This window comes from Pelodiscus sinensis, chromosome 14, assembly GCF_052426305.1.
Source record: "Pelodiscus sinensis isolate ZL-2025 chromosome 14, ASM5242630v1, whole genome shotgun sequence".
In the NCBI taxonomy this organism is placed as follows: domain Eukaryota; kingdom Metazoa; phylum Chordata; order Testudines; family Trionychidae; genus Pelodiscus; species Pelodiscus sinensis.
Window position 1 is genome coordinate 40642263 of NC_143065.1, and position 19565 is coordinate 40661827.

General features: G+C 52.2%; 1 protein-coding gene across 4 annotated transcripts in view; it reads right to left on the reverse strand.

Annotated features, from left to right (window-relative positions):
* The window catches only part of IGDCC4 (immunoglobulin superfamily DCC subclass member 4), a 232508-nt gene that overhangs the window by 20409 nt on the left and 192534 nt on the right, over positions 1–19565 (reverse strand). For all 4 annotated transcript variants that reach the window (XM_075896896.2, XM_075896895.2, XM_006129178.5 and 1 more), the window contains 3 exons: positions 18564–18701; positions 17760–17865; positions 16247–16481 (listed from right to left, as the gene is read on the reverse strand). In XM_075896896.2, the coding sequence (XP_075753011.2) occupies positions 16247–16481; positions 17760–17865; positions 18564–18701 (479 nt within the window). The remainder of the gene's footprint in view (positions 1–16246; positions 16482–17759; positions 17866–18563; positions 18702–19565) is intronic.

Sequence of the window (19565 nt, forward strand, 5' to 3'; positions counted from 1 at the left end):
AAGACATTTCAGTTTCAGTTAAACTCGTATAAAAGCAAACAGATCTTTTCATTGCAACTTCTTTGTAGTATCAGCTATGCCTGATATTGGCTCATGTTTCCTTCATCAGCAACAGCTAGTGATTTCCCGCAACTCTGTTAGCTGGTGATCCACACTTCAAATACGTACACAGCCATTTATACCCCAAGTGCCAAAGGAGTCTAAAGAACACTGCCTCTCACATCATCAGCCCACCCTGAAACCTTATTTGCTCTGGGACCACATCTGCTTAGACTCAATTTAAACGCCGTGCAAGGCAACCCTGGGAAATTTCTGCCATGCCCATTTGAAGTGCATCGTGCCGAAAAGAGTTGATTCATCACAGATTTTGTGCCTCCGTCTGTAGATGGGTACAGTGACCCCTTGTTACACAAACACACAGACCTCATGGTAGGCAGCAGGGAGACAATGTAGGAACATTGGACCCCAATACAGGGGCGGATGAGAGTGTCGCGGGGCCCAGGGCAGCGCCGCGGGGCCCCGGGCAGCAAAATTTCGCAGGGCCCCCCCGTTGACACAGTGCATGCGCCGTGGTGCCAAGGCGCATGCGCGGGGCCTTGGGAAGCGCAGGGCCCAGGGTAGCCGCCCCGCCTGCCCTGCCCTAAATCCGCCGCTGCCCCAATATAAAACAAAGCTCTGGCCTCTACCACTTCAGATAAAGGAAATTTTCCATGAGTTGTCAGCAGGAGCAGGACGTCTACTGAGAGCTGGATGGAATATTCCCCATTACCACTACCGCATGCACACCAAATTTCAACTAAAATGAAAAACATCTCCCATGATGCACTACTTCCCACCCTCTTCCTGAGCCGCTGTGGTGTCTCATGGAAACTGCAGTCCACTGCTCTATCAAGAAAAAGAGGCATAAGGCAGCCGAACAACAACTCCCATGAGGTACTCCAAATAAAAAAACGTTGGGTGTTGGCCGAAAGTGCTGTCTGAGCATTCAGTTTTTGGACAAACACTTTCCATGGAAAGGGCCCACGTTTTACGAAAAAATTTAATTTAGTCCAAAACAGTTTCGACAGAAAGTGTGCGACCTACCCGGCCTACTAGAGGGAGACAGAGCTGCACCATCCTTAGCTGCTGGGTTCCAAACATCGTGTGTTGCCTGGATACCTAAGGCAGTGGAGTCTAGGAGGTGCATTTGGGAGGGCAAGGAAGCTGTGAGAAGTCAGCCTATTGGTGCATTCGTGACCAATGGAATCCAGCAGACAAAAAACGATCACAGAACAGGCACGAGCCTCCCCTGGCTCGCACTGCAGCTGGGTGGCTCAAATGTTTATTTCCTTCTAAGCACAAGATCAGGTTTTGAATTGAAGTTAACCCAGGATCCGCCTGCCTCCTTCACCATCCTTTCCCCTGCCCCACCCAGCTCGCTTTATGGAGATGAGGCACAGAGTTGGATGGAGAGGGACACCCTGACATCAGCACCTCCTTCCCAACCTCTCCCACCCTGCGCAGAAAGCAAGAGGCTCTCCAAGGCAGAGGGCAGAACAAGCAAGGCAGCAGAAGGGGGCGCAACTGAGGTGCCGACACTTGAAAGCCTCCCGGCCAAACTAGTCAGGATCCTGTCAGAGGGGATAGATGCCGATCTACGGGGTGGTGACCCCTGGTTTATTAATAAGCAAGGAGAAAGGATGGCTTTGTGGGAAAGGTGCTTGGCTGGAGAGGCCTGTTCAGTTCTTGGCTCTGCTAGACGCATCCTGTACACAGTCTTCTGTGCCTCAGTTTCCTCCTCGGTAGCCTGGATACGATAATACTATCTTCCTCCCTGTCTTAGACTGTAAGCTCTTTGGAGTAGAACTCTCTAAGATGCATTAACAGATGTGTTGTGAGCAAGACACGAGAAGTCATTCTTCCGCTCTACTCTGAGCTGATTAGGCCTCAGTTGGAGTGTTGTGTCCAGTTCTGGGCACCACATTTCAAGAAAGATGTGGAGAAACTGGAAAAGGTTCAGAGAAGAGCAACAAGAATGACGAAAGGTCTAGTGAAATGAGGAGTAACGGTAGTTCGGAATAGGAAGCCTAGTCCGAACTACCTAGTCCGTGCCGTGTGTAGCCGCGTGGCACGGAGTCCGCACTAGCAGACATTTAAAAATGGCGGCACCCGGCAAGATGCAAATGAAGCCCAGGAAACTCAAATCCCGGGCTTCATTTGAAACTCCGGTTGCCTACATTACCACCCTAGTTCGAACTAGGGTGGTAATGTAGACATACCCTGGGATGCATTAACAGGTGTGTTGTGAGCAAGACACGAGAAGTCATTCTTCCGCTCTACTCTGCGCTGATAAGGCCTCAATTGGAGTATTGTGTCCAGTTCTGGGCACCACATTTCAAGAAAGATGTGGAGAAACTGGAAAAGGTCCAGAGAAGAGCAACAAGAATGACGAAAGGTCTAGAGAACATGACCTGTGAAGGAAGACTGAAAGAATTGGGCTTGTTTAGTTTGGAAAAGAGAAGATTGAGAGGGGACATGAGAGCGGTTTTCAGGTATCTAAAAGGGTGTCATAAGGAGGAGGGCGAAAACTTGTTCATCTTGGCCTCTGAGGATAGAACAAGAAGCAATGGGCTTAAACTGCAGCAAGGGAGGTTTAGGTTGGACATTAGGAAAAAGTTCCTAACTGTCAGGGTGGTCAAACACTGGAATAAATTGCCCAGGGAGGTTGTGGAATCCCCATCTCTGGAGATATTTAAGAGCAGGTTAGATAAATGTCTATCAGGGATGGTCTAGACAGTGCTGGTTCCTGCCATGAGGGCAGGGGACTGGATTCGATGACCTCTCGAGGTCCCTTCCTGTCCTAGTATTCTATGATTCTAATTGGGTGCTGATTAGGGATTTAAAATCCCGTGTAATTGGTTAACGCAGATAGCGGCTGTGCTGGCCGGACTGGAGTGCCTGTGCCCGCAGTGGGCCCTGTGGGGCTGGAACAGCCCCCTGCCTGCAGCGGATGGGGAGCTACTCCAGCCCCCACCAGTTAACCCTTCACTTCCCTAGAGCGGATATGGAACTTAGTGCAACAGTCTCAGTTGGGGCATAAAGACCAAAAGCCAGCCCAGAGCCTGAGCGTGAATTCATGGAGAGAGAGAGACCCCACAGTGCTGAAAGCTGCTCTTTGAACACGGCTGTGGCGCCCAGCACAAGGTGCTCACAGCACAGCAGATTTCTGGTTGAACGATTTCAAATCCAGATTGCTAGTTACAAACGTCTTGGCATCCCCATTACATCACACTGTGTAACGGTGATTGTACAGGCCACGTATGGTGGACCTTGAACAGTCAGGAGACCCTGATCCAGAATAATACCAGATTGCCTGTTTCAGTGGGGTCTCACAAGCATTTTAAATTGAGAAGGTCCTCTGATAACCCTGAGAGGCTGATAAATGCTATTAATTGCACAGTATTCATTTGACAGATGGAGGATTGTGGCAGAGAGAAGTGGCGTGATGTGTTTGCATCAGTGGTACAGCCGGAATTAGCTCCCCAGCATCCATGTGGCCAAGGGGGTGGTGCCCTGGATTGGTATTAAAGAGGCCCAGCTTCTGTTCCTGGCTCTGCTACTGCTGTTGGGGAACCTTGGTCAAGTCACCTCACAGCTCTGGGCATCAATCTTCCCATCTGCAAAAAGGCCCTAATGACACTGAGCTCCTTGGAGTCTACTGCTGTAAAGTCCCATGGAAGAGGTAGATCTTGTGACTGGCGCGCTTCTGTTCTAGCCATTAGGCTGCACTGCCTTCCTGTTAACGTCAAAACCCAACAGGAAGAGGCTGGATAGTTCAGTGACCTCTCTCGTGACATGGTTTGAATGCAAACCCAGGACAGCGCAGTGAAAGGAGCTGTCTCATCCCAGTCCCGAGGAACAGGAACACCCTGCTGGGTGTGAATATCGGGTTGGCATTCACAGCACAGAAGGTCAGGAGTGACTGGGTCATGAAGACTGACCTGCTCTCCTTCCCCACACTCAGCTTCCTGGTAACTAGGCCCTTCTTGAAAGCGCACAGGCACGCCAGGAAAGTCTGCCATGCTGCTCCTGTTCCCAGAGAACGAGGGCATCTCAGTCCCTTCTGGCAATTGCTTTACTTTAATATCTTGCAGGCCATGGGTTGCAGGGATGGCTGGATGATGCAGTGGGCGAGAGTGTACCCCTCCACACACAGCCTGGAGCGCCCCGCCACGCACAGACCAGGGCACCCCACCACACACAGCCTGGAGCGCCCCGCCACACACAGACCAGGGCGCCTTGTCACACACAGCCTGGAGCGCCCCGCCACACACAGACCAGGGCACCCCGCCACACACAGCCTGGAGCGCCCCGCCACACACAGACCAGGACGCCTCGTCACACACAGCCTGGAGCGCCCCGCCATGCACAGACCAGGGCGCCTAGTCACACACAGCCTGGAGCGCCCCGCCACACACAGACCAGGGCGCCTCGTCACACACAGACCAGGGCGCCTCGTCACACACAGACCGGAGCGCCCCGCCACACACAGACCAGGGCGCCTCGTCACACACAGACCAGGGCGCCTCGTCACACACAGACCGGAGCGCCCCGCCACACACAGACCAGGGCGCCTCGTCACACACAGACCAGGGCGCCTCGCCATGCACAGACCAGGGCGCCTAGTCACACACAGCCTGGAGCGCCCCGCCACACACAGACCAGGGCGCCTCGTCACACACAGACCAGGGCGCCTCGCCATGCACAGACCAGGGCGCCTCGCCATGCACAGCCCGGAGTCCTCCGTCACACACAGACCAGGGCGCCCTGCCTCGCACAGACCCAGGTTGGGAGCAGCCGTGGGGATGTCACTCTGGGAAGGAGAGGAGGGCAGAGTGCAGCATGCACTGGGCTCCTGCCTGTCCTAGTGGCTGGCTACAGAGGAAGAGGAGGAGGAAGAGGCCTGCCCTCCAGCCGCACTTTAATTCCACGGCTCGGAAGCCTTCTCCGCTCCACAGGCAAGTTACTGCCTGAGAAAGGGACAGCTCCCGGGGGCCTGCTGGGCTGCGCAGCATGTGGCTGGGCACACAGCAGGGACACAGGAGAGCCTTTCACCCCTGGGTCACCAGGCCTGCTCTGAGTCCAGCTGCTACCACCACATGGCTGTCTGGTGCCATGGGAATGGGACCACCAGACCAATGGGCAGCCTCCTCAGGACTCTTAGCAGACATGTCAGAGCAGGGGGTGGAGGAGGAATTAGTTCCTCACTACCCGGGGTCAGTCTGGAGGGGCGGGGGTGGGGAAGGCAGGGAAGCCCAGGGCGGGGAGCTGTCGTGAGCGTTAGGGTGCGTCTACACGGCACCGTTACTCCGGAAAAGCAATCCTAGTGGTCACACAGCAACTGCGTTATTTTGAAAGAGAATCAAAATAACGGGGGGCTTTTTCCGGCCTTGGTAAACCTCATTCCACGAGGAAGAACGCATCTTCCAAAAAAGCTATTTCAGAAGAGGGTGTGTGTGGACGCTCCACTGCCGCTATGTCGAAACAGCTCCTCCCCCGGGCCGTTCTAAGTAATTGCTCCCCAGCGCCTCCTGGGGTTCTAAGTCGAGGTAGCCGTGCTCATTAGGGGAGCCGGCCTCGCACTCATTTTGAGGCTTCCCTGTAGTGTGGATGCTCTATTTCGAAATAAGCTATTCCAGAAGATCTCTTCCGGAACAGCCTTTTCCGAAATAAGCGTGCAGTGTAGACGTGCCTTAGTCCTGTTCTGGGGGATGCTCCATCCATCTCGGGAGCGAGACTTGCCCACAGCGTCCCTCATTTGGAAAGACATCAGGCCACCCCACACAGCCAGCAGTACCCCTCTCCCAGCAGGCTTCAGACGCAGGCTTGGAAAAGGCGAGCAAGCTCCAAACTCCGGGCGATGATGCAATTTCCTAAGTGAGGTCACTTTCCTAAGCCCCGCCCCCTGTCCTGCCCACTCCCCGCTCAGAGCCAAAAGCTCCTCAGCACAACAGAGCAACGCCCCCCAGCAATACTCCCCTCCTCCCCGCTCCCCGGGGTTCCTGGCCCATGTATTCACACTACCTGCAGCAGCAGCGTCTAGGCTAAGTGGCATGAAACAAGCTGCACAGAGGATGCTGCATGCAACCACCAATCAATTTGAGCTCCACCCCTTCCTGATCCATTCCCCATGTACATTGTAGACAGACGCAGAGCGCCTTCGCAACCATCCGCATGGGATTGCAGGGCGTCTGCCAGCCATGCCCCTCCATGCAGCTGTTCCCCGGAGTGCCAATGGATTTACAGATTAGCATCCGGGCCATGCTAATGTCCAAAGAATTTCTGTCATAGTCTGTTTGAGAAAGCTGAGAGAGAAAAAGGCAGGGAAGCCAGAAAGAAGGCTAATGCAGTCCAAGGGAGGCTTGCAAATCACTGTGCTGGGTAAGTCTGATAGCTCCCTTTAGTATTTACAGGACTCCCTTTCCTTAGGATGGGAAATGTGACAGCTACAGAGGAGACCACATCCTGGTTGTAATGACGACTGCTGTAGGAAAGTAGCATCATCACCATTTTATGGAGGAGGAAACCCAGGTGTGATACATTAAGTGACTTGACAAAGGCCACGTGAAGAATGTGTCAGAACTGCCAACAAAGTCATTCTCTGACACACAGCCCTGAGCTGCAGCCATAAGGCCATGCCTCCCGCCAGTGACCAAAGAGCAGAAAAAAGCAGCTGCTGGAAAGACCATTTTCTGCTAGTGTGCCCGGATGCACATGCTCCCGATTGCACGCAAAAAGCACCGGAGGCGTGCACACGACTGGAGGGTGAGTGCACGGGTTCCGTTTGGAATTTTAGAAGTGTCTGTATCGTTCACGCCGTGTCACGATGTCTCCCTCTGCTGCCCATGGCCAGCAACTACAACAGCCTGCTAAAGGAGTCTGCCTGCTGTGGCTTCATATGCTGCTCAAAGCTGTGGGGGCAAGCATGTCCCGGCATGGCCCCTGGGGGGAGGAATGCAGAGGGTCTCTGAGCACTGTCCCCACCTGCAAGCCCTGTCCCTGCGGCTCCTCCCCCAAGGAGCATGCAGAGAAACACTTGCCCCAGCAGCCGGCAGCTTTGAGTAGCATATGGGGTCCCAGCAGGCAGACAGCTGAGCTGCAGGACATCCGTGGCCTGGAGGGTCGTTGTGCGCCAGATCCAAATGTTCGGCAGGTTAGAAGCGCCCCACGGGCTGTATTTTGCCCACCCTTTAGGTAGGGCCCTCCCAAATTCATGGCCATGAAAAATGTGTCACAAGCCATGAAATCTGGTGTGTCCCCCCATGAAATCTGGTCTTTTGAGTGCTTAATTCATAGGGAATTTCTCAAATTGGGGGTTTTGACCCAAAAGGGAGTTGCAGGGAGTCCACGAGTTTATTTTCGGGGGTTGCAGTATTGCCACTGCAGAGCTGAGCAGCCGCTGCTGGCTAGGAGGTCTGAAGGCAGCGCCCGCCAGCAGCAGTACAGAAGTGAGGGTGTCAATACCCTACCATGCCATCCATATTCTGCCTGCAGAGCTGGATGGCAGGAGAGTGGTAGCTGCTAAGTGAGGGCCCAGCTCTGCAGGCAGCAGCACGGAAGGTGGGTGACTGCTTTGCTCTTAGTAACGGGGAAGCATTTGGAGAGGGGGCGCCTTGCTGAGAGCCACTGGACCAAACTGTAAATCCGCGTATGATGGAAACTTTCCCGTTACTAAGAGCAAAGCAGTCACCTTCCCATTCCCCGCTGTCCGGAACCGGGGAGCAGGAAATGTTACTGAGCCTTTGATCTCGCCTCTGTTACGTCAGTTGCACTAATCCTTCCTCTCTGGGTGTCCACTGGGTTTGCATCTCCTACTTTCTTCTTCCTGATGGTGGTCATGCCATTTAAATATCATGCAGTTCTGGCTCACTTTCCGGAAGTAACTCGACATTAGCCCATGAGATTACACTGGTGAAAAATCTATGGGAAGGAAAAATCGTGCTCATAAGTTATTAAAAAAATCCAGCCTTTTGTGGCCACGGGATTTTTACAGAAACACACTTATAGGGCACCTCTAGACTATGTTCTTTTTTTGAAAGGAGATATGCAGATTTGGTGGTAATTTGCATATCTTCTTGATCACTTTTTCAAAAGCGTTTTTTTCTAAAGCGAAAGCAGTTTAGATGGGGGGGTTTCGAAAGAACCGTTCTTCCCTAAAAAATGAGGTGTACAGGGTTCTTTCGAAAAAAAAAAGTCTAAACTGCTTTCACTTTTGAAAAAAACACTTTCAAAAAAGTGATCGGAAGAAGATATGCAAATTAGCAGAGCGCTCGCTTCTTCCCCCACAAAGCCACCAGGGGGAGCCTAGGGAGGGCAGGGCACTTACCCCAGGAAGGGCCCAGCCCAGAGGAGACATTGGGCAGAACGGTTACACTCGATCCCAACAGGGAGAGAGAGATCAGTAGGAGCTGAAAACAGCCGCCTAGTTCTGCTGGGGTCCCTCACTCTGAGCGGCATTGAATTCCCTCCACGAGACAGTGCAACTCAGACTAGTGGGTAAGGGCTGAGTATAGGGGGGGAAACCCGCCCTTGTCCCCAAGGGGGACCAGCTAGAGGCTTCTCCCGGGGGCTAGTGTCTGTGTTGATTCCAGACAGCAGAGACCACCCTCTGGCGACTGTCCAATCTGCACCCACAGGTCGACTGCCAGGGGCGAAGAGGGCGTAGCCTCTGGCGGAGGATAGACAGCCGTGCCCGCTCGCTCCGAGCAAGCGCAGGGGAACGGCCACGTTGTGCACTGCAAAGGCCTTAACTCTCCGATTCCGGTCACAGCAGGGGCATGGGCTAGCTGAGTCGTCACGGCCACCCCGGCTTCTTGCCCTGAGTGGCAGAGGAGTGAAGGGTGGAGTGAGGGGGACAGTCCCAGGGACACTGCACCAGTGAGACGGAATCAATGGGCACTTTCAGAGACGTGTCTCACATTGTCCTTTCCCGGGGACTGCGCCCAGCGGCGGCGTGGGGAGGGAACAGAGCTCTCCCTGATCTCCAGACCATCCGGGTTAACCCCCACTTTTGGGGAGGCTGACGTGGGAAATGCCGAGTCTCCTCCAAGGGTCCCACGCGGATGCTCTGGAGAGTTGGCCGCTTGCCAGGAGGGGAGCACGGGAGAGATATGGGACTGTAGCATGGCCAACCCCAAACCTTCTAACACCAGGAATCGGATCCCTCCTCCCCACAGAGACTGTGACCTGGGTGTAGCAATGAACAGACGAGAAGCCTTGCAAATTGTGCCGTTGTGCGTCTCCCTTGCAGCTTCCCAGGGATCGGGGAGGTGACGGGAGGTTTCTTCCTTCAGTGACAGGAGCCGGGCAAGTGGCAAGTTCCTGAGTGTCTCCTCTGCTAGCTGAGTTCCAAGGGTCCGGGCGGGCAATGTGCCAACGTGGCAGTGAAGACGCATCCAGTGGAAACCCGGAGATGAATCAATATGGAGCTAAGACGACTCTGCACCGTGACTTCGTCCAGAGCCCAGTGGTGGCACGTCAGGCCTGCGCCCTAAAATCGGGCAAATAAATCACTTAAGAAACCCCCTTGCTGTTCTCTCTCTGTCGGTGCCCTTCACGGCGATCCAAGAGAGGGGAGTGGTTCCTCAGCCTCGGAAATCCCAGCTGCATTTGAGACGTGCGTCCCCGCCTGGCTCTCACTTCTGGTGCCCAATGCCTCCGGCGCTTCTGTGATTTTTGAGAGCGGTGCCTGTTTGTCTCACGCATGCACGGAACCCCCACGGGGCCTGTGTCCCGCACGGAGGCTCTATGCTGCTGCCCGGGCAGACGGGCCTCGCTTCACTGCGTGTGCACACGGGGACTGCAAAGCAGGGGAAGGAGGGTGGGTAACGGAGCCCCCACAGGGACACACACGGGGAAGTCCTCTCAGTGACTGCACCCAGCAAGTAGCCTCTTCTGCTTTGAGAATGACCCCATGGATAGGGCCCTACCAAATTCACAGCCATGAAAAACGCATCACAGATCATGAAATCTGTGCAATCTGGTCTGTTCAGCGCTTTGATCCTATCTGAAATTGATTCCATGGTGAAGACCAGATTGGGGGTCCTGACCCAAAAAGGAGATGTGGGGGGGGGAGGGGGTCACAAGGTTATTTTAGAGGTTTTGCTTTATTGCTTCCCTTCTGTGCTGCCTTCAGAGCTGAGTGGCTGCTGCTGGCAGATGCCCAGCTCTGAAGGCAGCGCCAGCCGGCAGCAGCACAGCAGTGAGCGTGGCTGTGCCATACCATGCCATCCGTATTCCACCTGCAGAGCTGGACGGCAGGAGAGTGGCAGCTGCTGAGCAAGGGCCCAGCTCTACAGGCAGCAGCATGGAAGGTAGAGTGGCGATACCATGCCGGGCTTCTGTGCGGCTGCTGGCGGTGGCTCCTCCTTCAAAGCTTGACACCTGCTCAGCAGCTGCTGCCCTCCAGCCGCCCAGCATCTGCAGCAGCTCAGAGGGCAGGGTACCAGGACCGCCCCCACGCCTACTTTCTTCTCCCCCACTCCTTTTTGGGATACCTACAATTGCAACACGTGACATTTTAGGTTTCAATATCCTATGATCATGACATCGACTGGAATGGCTATGGATTTGGTAGGGCCCTATCTATAGGCTTCATCCCACATGCACTTTTGAAGACATGCTCCCTCACGTTTGTATCCCTTTCTTTGCCACAAACTCAGGGCCTGATTCTTCCCAAACACAAGCAGCGATATAATTTCTTTAGCATTCAGTGGCCCCCCTACCTGATTTTGAAGTGCTCCATATGGGGACTGGGAGTGGTGGTAGCTGCTTCTCAGTGTGCACCACGGCACGATGGTGCAGAGTTACAGTTCTGCTAGGGAAGAGACTAGAGATAGTCATGAAAAAAACCCAAACCAAGAAAAGGTTAACGAGTATTGTAATGGCCACCACTCATATTTAGCCCCTCTCACCATTGCCTCATAGCACCTCACAGTCTTTATTCATGCCTGAGCACCAGTGCAATGTTCATATCCCCATTCTACAGAGAGAAAAACTGAGGCACGGGGAGGCTCAAGTGACTTGCTCACTGTCAAGCCATAGGTGATCAGGGAACCAAACCCAGGTCTCCCATATGGTCCAGTGCCCGAACCAGTGGGCAAGCCTTCCTCTGTTAAGAAATTGTCTCTTCTCAGCCACAGCTGGAGCTATAGGGATGTGCCCCATGTCAGCAGGAGCTCTATGCTTGGCCAGACTCAATGCCTCCTGAGACTCCAGAGTGCACTGCTGCTGTATGAGCCTTTTCAGGGGGTAGCCTCCCTTCCCTGCCCCGTGTGAGGCCAGTGCTGTGAGCCTTAATGTATCCCATCTGGTGGCAGATTTTGCCCCAAGCATGTGCACTTCTCCTTGGCACTCTCCAGGTTAAGACATACAGTTTGCTGTCTAGTGGGTAACACAGATGCCCCAGAAATGCATTACTGATTGAATCCATGTACAAGAAGAAAGTTTCTTCCTGTCTGAGTTCTGGGGTCCAGGTTCTTAGTAGGTTGTAAACTTCTGGCCTCCAGAAGCTAACTTTCACACATTTCTCCTGCTCGCTGAGTCCGGGAGGGTCTTCGCTATAATTTCACTGGGGAGTCTGGATTTCTGGAGACTGGGAATCAAAACCAGGGGCTGCAGAAGACATCACAGTGCTTGAATAGAACGCGTGCGTCTCCATAGCATAGACAGTTCCACCACGCAGGCGGCCAGGGCCGGCTGAGCTATGAGCAGCTCTAGCAGATGAGGAATGAAAGTGAAATGCTGGATGTAGGCACATTAGCCAGTCTCCTTCTCAGCAGATTCAATTATGGCCTGGCTGCCCACTTTGCAAACCTTTGATCCTTGATAATCCATCTGCCCAGCCACAAGATGGGACTCCAACACGGAGCTTTTGGGACCCTAAATTCTCCCCAGACAAATCCGGAACAGACTGTGATTGGCATTGCTGTAGCTGACGCTCCTTCGGGGAGCAGATCTTGTGTTTCTAGACATTAAATTCTGGGGCAGTATCTACAGAGAGGTCTGGATGGATTATCCCCAAAGGGCTGGAAAAAAAGTCGCTCAATCATGAGAGTTTTACCTGCAGGACCCCTGAATCAGAGCTTTGGGGCTACGTAACTCATTTCATAGAAAGGGCTGTTACCCAACCCTTAGATACTAACAGTGCCATGAGCTGTGCTCGCGACACTGGAAACCTCATGCTCTCTCTCCTGTTAGTCTTGATCCGATGGGACATCTGGGAAACCAAGATGAATCGCTCGGACCCTGGTGACGGTTACGGCAGATAAGGAGGTGAGGTATCCAACAGAATGAGTCTGCGCATTCTCCCCTGGAGAGGCAAATTCTCCAAGGCTGGGCTGCAGAACTAGCTTCTCGCACATCTCCTTTATTTGGCACTTAGATCTGATTAAAGTTTGATCTCGTGAATACACCTTAACACCAGTGACATACAAGCGTATGATTGATGCAAACATGAGATCCCAGGTGCTCACAATGCGCCTGTTTTACTCAACCTACTAATTACCTTACACACTCTCCCCGGGCTACAAAGAAAGACATAAACAGATTAACTAAATTAGGCCAATTAAAGGTTCCCTAATGGAATGAAATGCTTCAGACAAGCTTGAGAGAGAAAGGGGGGGGCAGGGAGACGAGAAAGATGAGGCAATGTCAGGCAAATTACACAATGCTCAGAGAATGCCTCCAAACACACAGCTCCACAAATAAAAACACAAGCTCCCTTCAACTACATTCGCCCGATGCTAGAGAATGCCATTTTTATATAAACGGCCCATTTTAAATGAATACTGGAGAGCATATTGTAGAAAGCACACTTAAATTCATTATCACAAATATTTGCATTGGAAATCCAATTGTTAATCTGTGGTATTCATGGCCGCAAGATCTCACGGAGGTTGAGATTTTAGCAAGATTCACAAAAGGGATTGGCTCCGGAGAGCATCCACAATATCAAACAGGTCAAACCAATTTCCTCTATAAAAAGCCTCAGATATGTCTCAGTACAAATGCTCAGACCCAGCATTCTGGCTTTGCTCCCAATGCTCTCCCTTTTGAGCGTCATTGTCTGAGTTTTTAACTAACTGGAGACTCTTATCGCTTCAATCCAAAGAGAAACTGCCAGCATCGTCTGATTCTAAGGCCAGAAGAGACCATTATGATCAAACTTCTGCCTAACACCGGCCCTACAATCTCACCCCATCATTTCTGCATCAAGCCCATCATGTCTGCTTCAGGTAGAGCATCACACTTTTCATTTACAGATTGCCACAAGATCCTGGTACAGTTATTAGTCTTAAGAGGAAAGTCAAGTTTCTTGGTCAAGGTGATGAAATTGCACCCGGTTTGCAAAGGAACCAGAGTAACGACCAGACAGACAACAAAGTGGAGTCCACCAAAAGGCTGGAGGAAATTCTCCTTCGTAGAATCGCAATATGATACTGCGGGGTCTTCTGAGAGACGTGCTTTACAGAAGAGCTCACGGAGCTAAGAAGGAACCTCCTTCAAATTCTACAGAAGTCAAAGGGGAGCCTTTATATTGACTTATTGGCCTTTGGATCAGTCTGATCAACACCAAAGCCTGGTCCAAATCCAGGCCCGGTTCGGAATAGCATCAGGCTTTGAGAAAGGCCTCATTAGGCTCATTGCTAGCAAACATCAGAATCGGAAATGATATTGTCACTGTCCTATAGGCAGGCCAAACCCCAGCACAATTCTGCACGTCTATTGGCCTTTGGAGAAGGGGAATCCCTCTGCACAATTTGCACGGCTGGCTGATGCAGGACAGTAAGGTCTGGCTTTCAGCAGAACCCTTATGGGAAAGTCCAAAATTAGGTCATTGGGACCTTCCTATACAGTATTTTTAACCATCTCATAGAATAGTGTGGAGATTGAAATCTCTCCTATGTCCTCATTCCACAGGATGGAAAAAGCTAAAGAAAGCCTATTATGTCTCTTTTAAATGCTGTAGGTTTAATTTCTAAAAATCCCTAATTGTTTCCTACAGAACTCGGTTAGTCTCAACCCTATGAAATTCTAGGGGCCGATCATGGTTTGGTCCGAGTGGACTCATGATGGTGCTAAGTAGATTGAGAAGGTGAGACATTTTCCCCTTGTCTCTCCCCTTGGTTCTCTAGCTGCGAAGGCCACTGGGACATTTGGACTGGATACAGAAGCCTGGAACAAACCCTGACCCTCCTCCATTTTGGGCACGAAGGACCTGGATGGAGCAGAAGAACTGCACTTCTGCGAGGCCAGACTCTCTGCTCTAGCCCCAGAGTTGTGCCCCAGTGAGGAGGTGGAGCTGAACTGAGGCAGAAGAAGCCACAAGTCACGAATCTATAACTATGAAGCTCCAGCCACTATTCCGTCCCTCCCCAAGACGGTATCCTGGCAGCCAGAGGATCTACCCCGTCTGGAAGCTACAACAGCATCTATGGATCAGCGTCACAGGAGTGTAGCAGACTGAGCTCCGGGACTCTCCCCTGCTTTTCTGTTGGGTCTCTCCAGCACACAGGAGACTGGATGTGACCCTAAGAGCAGGTGGCAAAGGGCCCTCTAGCCTGAAATCCTAAAACTCACCTGGATGGATCAGCTAAATACACCTCACTCTCTCTTGTCATGATACTTATTTAAAAGGTGCCTTGAGATTGAACCCCACTTTGGCCGTTAAACTCAACACTAAGTGTACGAATGTGACGCTGTACGTGACATTCTGGATACTCTCTGCCTTGGAGTTGGTAAACAAACCAAGGAGGCAAAGCAGGTTTTTCTAAAGGAGAATGGCCAGCACCTCTTGGAGGCAACCACAAAGCAAGAACGTCCATTTACTTCGGGGACCACAGGCATACCATTTGCATTGCAAACTCCCAGGGGACTGCCAAAACTAACACGGCATCAGCTCCCTGGAGAACACAGCGAGCAAAACCCCCAGCAGGGCTTCCAAACAGACATGAACCTTGAGGATATCAGGACCTGCTGAGAGACTTGATGCGTCCAAAGACTTGAGGTGTCCACCACTGCAGGACAATGGGGTACAGCACCCTTCAGGCCTTGAGAGTTGCATTCTCTTAGCCTGGAAGGCCAGAGTTGCTGGAGACATAATATGAGTGAGAAACCTCCTTGGACTAAAGGTGTAAGGGGCTGAGAGGGAGGTTTTGTCAGCAGAAAGGGTGCTTTGTTTGGTTGGACTTGGAACCACATCTGCGTCTTCTATGCTTGCTTGCCTATCACTTACATCGCTGCCCTTTGCTAACAGACATAGGCCAGGTCTATACTAGACTTGGCAGCTTGGTTTAAATGTACGCAACTCCAGCTACACCAGCTTGGCGGCAACCCCACAGCAGGAGGCCAATGGGGGAAAAACGCTCCCGTTGGCTTCCATTACTCCTCACAAGAGCAGGAGTACCGGCTGCCAGCCAGCAGGGGCGCCCTCTGAGTTTGATTTAGCGAGTCTTAACTAGACTCGCTAAATCGAGCTCCGGAAGATCGATCGTGGCAGCGTCAATCTTCCACGGAGTGAAGACAAGGCCTTACTCTTGTATTACTCTCAGTATTTTGTATTAAGCCTAAGGGCAGCAGCTTCTGCTCTTCTAGCAGGTTGGCGTGCGCGCTGTCTCTCTGGAGTCAGTGAACATGGTAACTCCTGTGAGGGGGGCTGGATGCTGCAAGGGAGATGGTTTGCAGTGACTCAGGACTGGAAGGGCTGTTGATGTCACCTGGCAAGGCGGAATCAGGCTGGTGGAGGCCATGGGGAGGTCGTTGTGCTGAGAGCGGCTGCTGGTGGTGGAGCTCTGAGTCAAAACTGCCCAGCACAGAAGCATCCAGAGCTACAGGGCAGGTGGTGACTCACCCCCTTAATAGTCTGGGTGGACCCCCAAAGCATCGCAGGGGTATGTCACCGGTGAGGAGATGGTCTCTCTGTAGGAACTGGGGAATTTTTACCACAGCTGGATAGGAAAAGCAGCGTGTTGGGGGGGGGGGGGGGAATAGCTCAGGATAGCCACACGAGAGGAAATACTCTCTAGTGACGGATACTCGGCTGATTCCGGAGCCCGCCTTGCTAGCATGGCATTCAGGCCAGCACTTTCCAGAGCCAGAGGGGAAATCAGACCCTGACTCGGTGCACTACAGCGTGGCTCCGTGATGCCGCTCCAGGCTACGAGGCCTATCTGAGCCAGGCGGCGGGGAGCGTTTGCACGGGCAATACCTTTCTTATCCCGCGAACGCCATCATCGGGGAGGCCGGCATGGATGAGGCTGTGCACTTCCGTCAGCTCCGTGATGTCCAGCAGGGGCAAGGGCGCCTCTTCAGACAGCGGGGACATGAGCGATTCCAGCTCATGAGAATCGGACTTGGCGCTGGGCCCGGGCGGTCCCTGCCTGCCCCGGTGATAGGAGGGGTGGTTCCCGGCTGCTTGAGAATCTAGGCCCGGCAGAGCCTCCCTGCAGGGGACAGGAAACAAACAAAGGTTTGCACCTCGGAGGGCTGACAGCTCTGTGCTCTCCTGGCCAGCCAATCAGAGCTCAAGGTGCTTCCTGTCCCAGCTTGTGAGCATTTGGTAGCTGCTGGACCAAAGTGCCCCTCTCTGCTTGGGCTGTTCGCACCAGCTCTGGACCTGTTCGGCTGTGGTCTGCTCCGCGGGGTGCGGGGCTCAGGGTTCAGACCCAATGCCTGCGCCCTGTGCCAATACACCCTGAGCCAGGGCACTGTCGCCAGCACAGTGCGGTCTCTACAAGCTGCCCCCGGCCAGCGGATCCCACCGGCTGGTGCTTCGTGCCCTGTAACGTGAGCAAAACGGCTAGAATTCACCTCACGATGAGTGCGCCCGCGGGGAGCTGACACGTTTCGTCATCCCCATGTCAGAGGCTGTGGGAGGGGGTGGGTTGGGGCAGAGCCCGAATGAGACTTCGGGAGCTCCTACTTCCCAGCCCTGTGCTCAATCCACCCGCTCACAATTAGGGAGGTGATAGTGTGCACATTTAAATGGGCTCATGGGTAAACTTCCTGGTTACACACACGCCCCCCCACCCCTCGCTGTCTCTGATACAGCACCACGGTAAACGTGTAAACGGTAAAAATGTCAGGGGTTACACGTTTACTGAAAAAAACAAACGCTTTTTAACATCCCTACTCACAAGGCCTCTCTCGACAACCACAGCTGATGTCAAAAGTTGGACTTCAAATGGTTTCCTTTCTCGGCACCTCCAGGCAGGTGCTGGCACAGAGAGTAGAACTTGGCTCGGCCAACATACCCCCACTGAGGATCTGGTCTGACCCTGCTGACACGCTCCGTTACGTCAGGAAGAAAGGGAATCCTGTACTAGACTTCCCAGCAAGAAGCTCGGGGCCTGTCTTTAATGATCAGCCGGGCACCCAAACACATCAGAGCCGTACTGCGCGTCCATAGACACGAGGAAAAGACAATGTTCTTTGCTGGCAATTAGCGTTCTATTTTAGTCCAAAGATAATTACTCTAACAATACTAATTAAAGAGAAGCAACTGCAACAGCATGCAACACCAGCAGAGGAGACGACATTCACTAGGAAGCGCTCCTTGGCAGGCACGCCCCTCAAAGCAACATTACAGAGAAGGAATTTTATACTGAATGGCCTAGATTATTCTTACAGCCTGCATCTGTAAGAGCCTGATATGCAATTGTTCTCTCTCAATGTGGGAAAGAAACTGCAAAGTACTTGCTGTCCAGAAATGCAATGCATACCTTTGCTTGCTGCTGCGGAAGCTGGCACACATACAGAAGAGTATGCAGAGGAGACCTAAGCAGACTCCCACGATGATCCCGGTGACCGAGTGGATGTCCAGAACATCTAGTAGGTGAAGGACAGAGATGATCAGTGTCTTGCGCTCTAACAGGAAAGGGACGCAGTGCATCTGACGCGATCAACTTTGGGAGTGTTTATTATAGGCACCGATTACTGATTCGGATCTATTGGAGCATAAGCTTTTGTGCTTTTTATGCTCCAATAAATCTGTTAGTCTATAAGGTACCACAGGACTTTTCGTTGTTCATGCAAATTCAGACTAACACGGCCGCCCCTCTGATACTTGATTGAGATCTAGTATTCCCCAAAGCCCAGAGGAAATGGGACGAGTTGACCTCCAGCGGGACCCGTAAAACACACACCAATATGCACACTATTAGAAGAAGTACTTGGCAGTGACCGCAGAAGCAGATACAAACCGGCACCTGTCTAAAATACAGCGGCCTTAACACTACGTGAGCTAACGTGGCTGCCACAAAGTGGGGAATTAGAACCAAATCCTGCCCCGAGACACATAAAGGCAACTGCCACCAGGAGCTGTGTGCACTGAATTTGTCTCGATCCCCTGCACTGGTTTAAGCATGTTCATACCGTGTGCAGCACATGGCGGGATCAGGTGGTTTCACGCATTCGCCTGCACACACAGCTACCTGGCACGACTAACTAAGGGCACGCAAGGAGCGTGTCTCAATGCTCGGCGTGACTCCTCGAGGCTGTGCCGTGGGTAGCAGACACTGGAATACCTGACAGCTTCTCGCGGAGGGTATGCACATCCTTTACGTTCGAGTACGGCCCAGATCCTGCCACTGTCTTCGCTCCCATCTTAAAGTAATACCTGGTGTCGCTCTCCAAGCCATGTACCTCCGTGCTGAAAATATTTCCTGTTCAAAAAGGCAGGCAAGAAGGTTTAATGGTTAGAGTTTAAATGCTGGGGGAGCGGGGTTGCAGAACTGTGTTCCGCTCTCTTTGCTGCACCATAAGGAGCACACCGTAAGGAGGTACCTTCTCTACCCCAGGGCAGTTAAGTTTTCGCTAACGACTACGCTTGCTAGCAGCCAGGTCCAGCATGTGTGAAACTTCACTCATGTACTACTATAAGGTGGGTGCATAACTGTTCGGATAAGCAGTCTCAGAGAGTAGCTATTAACAGTTCACAATCAGGACAAGAAGCAATTGGCTTACATTGCAGCAAGGGAGAATGCACCACGTCCCTTGGCAAGCGACTCCAATCGTTAGTTACCATCACGATGAAAAACACGTGCCACATTTCCAGTCTGAATGGATCTAGTTTCAAAGGCCGGCCATTGGAGATGGTTCTAGTCTGTGTTTCCCAATTTTATGTGGCCACGGAACCCTTTCAATCTTGAAAGAGTTTTGCAAACCCCCTAATAACAGTTTTATATACAGAGCTGAAAAAGTACACTACAAATAAGTAAGGAGAATAATAAGCAACCAGTTTGACAGCTGAAGCTTCGACTTTGTCCGACACGGTGCTAGTATATTCGTATTCGATCACCCACGGGGTCCACGCTCCCTGAGAGTGAGTAGGGGGATTTATGGGGGTATATAACAGGTGATCGCACCACTGACTGACTGAGTAGTGACATCATGGTCTCCAGTCTCTGGCTAGGTTGACATTACACAGGGACGCTTATGGAAAAACATACATGGAAATTGTTTTCAATAACATTCATAAATGCTTAAATATTAATTTTTTAAAAATCATAACATGTTATTGTAATGGA